Here is a 7,847-nt window from a genome sequence, read left to right on the forward strand (position 1 = left end):
ATATGTAAATGAAAAATTACATGAAGCACACATTCCTTTGGAGTTGCTTTGCTTAAAAAAATGATTTTAGTTTTGTTAGGCTTTTAATAGGTGAAATTATTAAAAAGGAATTATTAAAATAAAAATTATCCACTCTAATGTGAATTCATAAAATCTGTAAAATTGTTTGCCAGTTAATGTGATCAACAAACCTAAAATTAGTGAAGAAATTTGAAAAGACTTTGCCCTAGCCTTGTTCAAATACTGTACGTCTGTAATTTTCTTATTGCTGTCAAGTTTGAAAATGGCTTGAATCCAGTAACTCTCATAAGAGCAGTCCCCATAGAGATTGGGTCTGTCTTGTCTCATGTAGAGTTTTTAAGTTCTTGGAATATCAACCAATGGTCTGGGCACGTGTGTAGGAATTACGAGTACTCCTCCTCTTACTGCTGCGAGGTGCTGCTGAGCTGCCTCTCTGCCTCCGGTTTCCTCTTCCCTGCCGTGCACTTCCAGCTGTGGCTTGACCCAGTGAGTTCTGCATCTGCTGGAACATACTCTGCCTAGTGACCTCTTTATCACCACAGGTGAATGTTAATGCCACACCTTCATTGCTCTTCATGACTCGAGAGGTGCCATCTGATGTACCATCAAAGCAACGGCCAAGTGCAATTTCTTTGGCTGTCCGGGGGTCTTGGTCAGTCACAGTATAGATACCGTAGTTGTGGCCCAGAGGGTCCAGAGGTGCAAGCATGGTGAACTCATTTGTGTCATTGTTGACAGCCAGTGGAAGGTGATTCACCAAGTATTCCTGTAGCATGCTGTTTACACTGTCTCGCTTGCAGCTGCCCTGAGGCATTACCTTCACGAGGGTCCGATCCACTCTGTCTTGATCGTAGAGCATCCCACTGCACTTAAACTCCAGACACACAGCTGAAACAGTTGACTGGTCCATGTCCCGGATGCTTCTGGTGTCACGGATGCCATACAGTTGGCCAACGGTTTTTGGATGGGTACCTCCCATATTGCGAGAACGAACATTGATCTCATGGGGACTGTTGAGTTTTACTTTAATGTAGCAGGCCCTGTATTCCATGGGCTTTGGCCACCAACTCAAGTAGTCCTCAGTCCAGCTCATAGGATCGTCCTCATTGAAAGGCACTGTGTTGTAATCATACCGATCTCCTTCAACTCTCGAGAAACGGAAGTGAGCTGCGCTGAATGGAGCTTCCTCACACTCTTTAAGCTTGTCAAACGGATAAACTGGACCATTGGCCTCCTCAGCCGTGTTTGACCGGGGTTTGGCCACATTCATGCTGAATGCTGTCTTTTTTATTCTGCGATCGTCGTGGTCCGTACGTCTATAGTTAAGTTTATTCAAATAGGGTTGTGGGACGCCAATTATGTTAGGATTCAACTTTGGAGAGGATGCTACTGCCTCTAGCTCTTCTCCCCCAAGGTTGGCCATGACGGAGGCCGAATATGCATCTGCTTTCTGTTCATCACAGAAGGCTGGAAGGCACGCACCATTTGGGCCAGTGATGACACTGTCAAATCTACCCCAAGCCCGAGGGTTGGTGGAAAACCCTGGTGTGGGCTCCATATTTATTAAAGTCATCACGACTCCTTCAACTTGCTCACTTGGCATGTACCGGTCGCTACGGAAAGCCCGCACTTTCACGTAACATCTCCTGTTCTCAGGTACATCCAAGTTAAATAGCCGCCTCTCACGGATTTCCATGTTACCTATGAGAAAGGTCCTCTCCTCTCTTTTCCCCCTTTGCTTCTTCTCAGCATGGAACTGGCCCTCTTCCTCCCACAAACCTGTCTCAGGATTAAGAGACCATAATTTCATGGTCTTTAAGTGCTCGGGCATCTTCACTTGTGCTGCATCGAGACGCACTTTCACCTCTCCGGCGTTGAGTGACTCGCCTCCTTCTTCGTCCCTAAAGTCCACTGAGAACATTCCATAGGTCCTCAAGGGCAGAGTGTCACCTTCATCACCAATGAAGTTGAGATCACTTTGGGCAGCCGCTGCTGTTGATACATCCCTGGGGTCGAGGAAAGTCACACTGGCTTTGACATTTCCCATGAACACTTCTCCATTTTCTTTATAGAATGCATTGGGTGGGATCTCAATCTCAGCAATGGGATCCTGGCCTTCTACCTCACCAAGATCTAGCTTATTAGTTTCTCTTGAGCTGATGGTCACAGCTGGCTTTTTCCTCAATAACTTGATCTCATAGAACACAGCTCCACCTTTAGGATTGAACGGTAAAACTTTTGTGGTGTTCACAAACTTCTGCATGTTGTCCACAAATGTGAGGACTAGACGCTCTGTGTTTGTTGGTACCTGGATTGAGAATGTGCCTTTGTATCCAGTTCGACTTACTCTTGTGCCATCCATGTAAATGTGTCCAAACCTCATGGGCTCATCAGTGTCTGCTGCAATAGCACGTCCACGAATGATAGCTTTTGTGTCCACACATATTTTGCAACCACACTGAGTCACTACCATGATGGGCAACTGATATCCCTGACATTTAATCTCTTTCTCCTCCATGTTTGAAATTCCACAGCAGTAAGACACTGAGTCTTTGCATCTGATGCCGTTATCCAGCTTCCCTGTGCATGTGGATGTTGGGCATCTCCCCACATCGTAATACAAAGAGTTAGTCTCGTTTTGAAAGCAGTCATGTGGTAGGCGGATCAGGTGGGAATCAGGCTTAGGGTTGCATGACGGTGCTTTTTGGCCTTAACACAGAAATAGATAGAAAACAGATAAATAGCTAAATAAGATCACACTATTTGTAAAGTATTTTGATAGATACCTTTTAGGTTAATTTGAAATATCTATAGTTAAAGTAGGATATAAGGGCACACCAATAACCGTGAGGGTGGCTGGTTTGGATTTGATGGCTCCGTTCTCATTACTGGCTCTGCAGTAGTATTCTCCAATATGGTCCAAACTGAGATTCCTCAAAACCAGTGTCTCGTCATACTGATATTGACTCCTGTCCAGCAGAGTGCCATTGTGGAACCTAAAGATTTACGACAGTGATTATGATTGTGTTTTCACATTCAGGATAACTGTTGTCATGGGGTGGGGACCAATTCTTAATAGCTAAGAAATAACTTCATGTTAACCTGGTTTGTTTAAACTGTCTTCATTTACACCTGTCACATTCTTTTGAAGGAACATAAGACATGAGGGCTTTGACTTTAGATACTAGATGCTGTTTGTGATTCTCTACTTTTTCATTTAATGCCATCTAAAGGGCAACATGGTCTCCTTATGTTCTGCTGAAATTCTATAGTGAACATCAATTCATATCTGAAAGCATAATCTTACCATTCATACTGGTTTGGTTCAGGTGTCCCATCAACCTTACAACAGAAGGCAGCTGTCTGACCTTCCCTTCTGGCCTTGTTCTCAGGGTTTTTCAGCACATACAGTTTTTCTGAGGAACACAGCGAAAAACGATTGTGTTACATGTATTGATCTTGTACATCCATTTTTTTTTTGCTTTGATGAACTTCAATGATTGGTTTCTGTTATGTATTCTACATTGTTGCAAATTCTGCAGAATTTTCACCAAGATAATGTTATATAGCTAGCTAACATGGATGAGGTTTTGTCTAAATAGCAAAAAGGAATTGTGATCATCTCGAAAGCATCAGTACAAATGTGTTAAACTACAAACCAATCAGTAATGTTTTTCATTGTATGCCATTGTTTTCCAGCAAAAGTGTGTTTTTGAATTTATGGAGTTACATAATAGCTGCATACTTATAGCTTGTATTTATTTTTTAGCTTGTATAAAGATACATTATTTTAGTGGGGTAAAAAATAAATAAAAATAAAACTTACCATTTAATAAAAATTAAACGCACATCTTCAAAAAAAATAAAAAAATCTTAAGGTAGTATTCTAATGCTAATACAGAATACGTTAAATGCATTCAAGGTCATTAAAGTAATCATTACTTGCTCTCTCTAGCTTCAAAAGGAGGACGGACGTGCGTTCGGTGCTTGGTGGCACAGTGACTTGGTGTGGAGCATGATTATTCAGCTTGATCATCAGAGTACTGTTGCCATCAGGGCAGATTCCAGGGACCTGAAAGTGCCCATTGTGATCAGTAACGGTGAGGAGTTTTGCCCTGGAACCAGCACGGAGAATGGCAGCTCCAGGTGCAGGGAGACCCCCGGCACTACGGACTGATCCTAAAACTGTATGATCCTGGCACATGCAGCCATCACACTCATCGTTTACTTTGCCCATCATGCACTGCAGATCACAGCCTAATGAAAAAAAGGGGAAAGAGATTTTTTTTAACAACAAATGGTAGGATGACAATAAAGATTTAAAGATTCAAAGATTTCTTGTCTAAATGACAATAAAATTATCATTTTTAATCTTTAGGAAACTGAGTAAATGCATTACGTGGGCAAGGTGGCCCTTGGCATGACCTGGCCTCGACCGTTTGGCCATTGCATTGTTTAGAAGTGGATTTGCAGCTTCTAGAGCGATGCTGTATTGCCACCTGATTGCATTGGGCTGGACACACACTCCAGTCTGACCATGGACCCCATATCAGTTCTTCATTATCTGAAACAATGTCTGAATGGAAAGAGGGATAATATACATTTATTTACAATGTATTTTCTAGGGTGTCATCACCTTACAAAAACTGTGATGTTAACTCATGGTAAACTTAAAACAACAGATTTCTGAATAATTATTTGTGCAGAATCCACCTTTTCTATATTTAATTTGAATACATAATCTGCTCACCATTATTATCAGAGAAAATGTGCACGATAAAACTTTGAACATTACAGTATTTATTTATAATGATTGTTAGAAGCATTATTCCATTTAAAGCAGGGAATAGTTGTAGTTGGCTTATAGAGCCGCATTTACTTACCTCTAGGACATAGGAAGCGTACAGCATAGTTTGAGCAGTTCCTCCCAACAGGCTGTTCATCATTGACACACCAGAAGCCTACAACCGGGTCAGCATGTACTCTTTCCCCAGTGCTGCGAGCTGGGATCCATTCGGTAGTGCGTGCCTCTAGAGCTCGAGGAAACTCACATACACGCGCTCGATAATAAAAACGAATGGCATTCAGGTTCTCATAGTCTCCTTTTCCTCCAGGGTGATCTACATTGAACCATGTGGTCCACTCGTAATTATCTGAAGAAAATGACATTTGTATGGCTTTAAACATCCATTTGGATCTCCTTTTGAAATATTTCATTGGCTATATATTGTCAGAAACATATACACCTACCTTCATTATGGTACACAGCTGGGTTTGGTCTCCATGATGTCCCCATGATGTTTCTCCATGTCCCTAATAAAGGAAACAAAAGCTTTATTTCTTAAAATCTTAGCACAGTATCTCAGTTTTACCTTGCTAATTCGAAGACAGCCAAAGTTTTGAGAGAAAAAAACGTGTTCTATTAATTCTATGATGCAGTCCAGTGATGGGCTTAACTTACTTTTGATGTGGTAAAGAAAATAAAGCATATTGTAGATTAATCAAGGCTTATTGTCATGAGCCTAACTATGGAAGTGAAAATTTACTTATTTTCGTTCCCCTTTCAGATTATTTAAGAGCCCTTTTCTTTATCCTGACATGCAGAGTGCAACAGAGATTTCCGCTAGTGGTTCACACACAGAGTAGAACCAATTGCTAGCAGGTGTCTTTCTGCCGCTGGCTCGCAAAAACACCTCAGCTTCTGGATATATGGGGACACCAGAACAATGTTGCCTTTCCTGCAATAATGAGTTTGCTGAAGAGAGGTTTGGGGGTTGGGGTATTGGAAGAGTCATGTTTCTAAGAGCCAGCTGTCAATATTCTGTTGAAATCTTTCAGCTTCTGCCATAAGCAATAACATGCCAGATGACTGCATTAACAATAACTTGCATTAGCAAATAAGTATGAAATGTGCTGATTCAAATGACGTTCACAGGAGTTTTGCCAAAACAAACCTTGAGAAAAAGTGCCTGTAATTTCCAACAGAAACAGAAGAAAGGTCCATGCTGAGAGGCAGCCCATCCTGGCTCCCTGTTAATGACCTCTGACCTCTGGTGAAGACCCTCTCACACACAGCTCCTTCAACACAAGAATAGTCCAGACACAGATCCTATGCCAATCAGATATTAATATAAAGACCATTAGTAAATTGCACAGAAGGAAATGGACCACAGTATTTTCACTTCAGTAAATCATACAGGAAATTCTCATGTGTCTTTTTTATTTTATTTTTTATTAGCTTATTATGAACTAATTTCAACCTTTCCAGATTCAAACGGACCAAGAAAAATGATAAAATTAGTGTACTGAAAAACTTTCCATTTTACATAAACAACCAAAAGACTTTAGACAGGATGAAGTAATACAGTGGAGATCATGAATACTCCTGCTAAAACAAATAGAAGCTGCAGAGAAAGAGCTTAAAGTAAAGCTGCTCTCAAATATCACATCTGTGAGAGCCATCACTGTGTGTCAAGGGAATGCACAACTGTTTTTACATCCTGCCAGAAAACTCAGACCTAACTACATTCCGATATGCACATAGAAAGATTTGTGGATGGAAAAACAAAATGCAGTCAATTTTAACAGTTTCTCTCCATATTAGAATTTGTTAAGGCTTTAAAAGTCTACACACAAAAAGACTAATAGTATACTTAAAAATGCAACATTTTGTTTTGATGTCAAAATCAGACTAATACACTCAAAAGCAAAAGCTATCACAAGGGCAGGGCAGTACCATTTCAGGTTACACTTTATTTTAAGGTGACATTGTTACTGTGTACTTACACAAACAAGTACTAAGTAGTATTAATTAACTACATGTACTTACTATAGGGTTAAGGTTATGGTTTGTTACTTTATAACTAGTCATTACTATAGTAGGTACATGTAACATGTAACAAATATGACACCTTAAAATAAAATGTTATACCTAAAGTGTACTTATTAGTACATTTTGAAGGGTACCACCCTAGTGACAGCTTTTGTAACTGATATGTAGATAAAATAATTTGTACATTATTACAGAAAAAAAAGAAAGAAATAGCAACAACATCCAAATTCATGACTGAACAGATATTTTTTTCTCAAACATCCATATGACCAATAAAAACAGTACGGAAATTACTTTCCACTGTAAACAATTTCGAAAGCATTAGTGTCTGAATCCAAATCCTCAAAATGTGGTTACAGAAAAGAAAGCTAAAAATCTGAGAAAATGATACCTTACCAAAGCAAATGTTTCTCTGTGAAATTGAAAGCTCTTGTACTCCTGCTTGCTTCTGTGATGTATTTACAGAGCAGTTGCTAAATAGTTGAAGTGAGAAGGAGAGAGAGAGAGTGAATGTGAAGTCCAGGTCTGTGTTCAGTACTTATATAGCTCAGCCCTGAGCCATAGATTCGGCTCTCTGCCATGAAATAACATCATGGTCCAGGCTAGCACTATCTACTGCTCCTGTACAGTCGAGGAAAGGGCTGGATTTCACAGTCAGGGCTATCCTGGAACAATTTTCTTAAAGAAATGAAAGTGAAATGAATTGATAGATGTCAGTTGTTTTTATATGTTTTTATATGTCCTATAGTAGCAAAAAAATAATCCTGTGACAAAGTATTCAGATATGGTTGCAAGTAGACAGAGACAAAAACACAAACACACACACAGTGTTTTTTCCCCATAATGATTTGCAGTTGTATCAGCACTGTGGTGAGATATTCGTTGCTGTGAGTATGTTTAGTTATGCAACATTCACAAGAAAGCCATTCAAGAATGAAATCCATGCATTTCAAACACATGAAAGCCATTATGTGACTCTTTCTCAAAGACATTA

At 40.0% G+C, this 7,847-nt stretch overlaps 1 protein-coding gene across 2 annotated transcripts; it reads right to left on the minus strand.

The window, feature by feature from the left end:
• Window positions 1–100: 100 nt before the first annotated feature.
• cilp (cartilage intermediate layer protein, nucleotide pyrophosphohydrolase) lies at window positions 101–7,367 on the minus strand. Of its 2 annotated transcripts, none has more exons than XM_084109773.1 (9): window positions 7,250–7,367; window positions 5,976–6,130; window positions 5,272–5,334; window positions 4,905–5,174; window positions 4,421–4,597; window positions 3,964–4,278; window positions 3,329–3,437; window positions 2,860–3,017; window positions 101–2,730 (listed from the first exon to the last, which is right to left on the minus strand). In XM_084109773.1, exons 2-9 carry the CDS (start codon window positions 6,040–6,042, stop codon window positions 374–376), a joined length of 3,516 nt encoding a protein of 1,171 aa, XP_083965899.1. In that variant the 5' UTR covers window positions 6,043–6,130; window positions 7,250–7,367; the 3' UTR covers window positions 101–373. The 2 variants fall into 2 exon arrangements, with proteins under 2 accessions (XP_083965899.1, XP_083965900.1); XM_084109774.1 differs by having other exon boundaries at window positions 5,976–6,099; window positions 7,250–7,337.
• Between the last annotated feature and the right edge of the window lie 480 nt (window positions 7,368–7,847).

This window comes from Abramis brama, assembly GCF_963993115.1.
Source record: "Abramis brama genome assembly, chromosome: 3".
Taxonomy (NCBI): Eukaryota; Metazoa; Chordata; class Actinopteri; order Cypriniformes; family Leuciscidae; genus Abramis; species Abramis brama.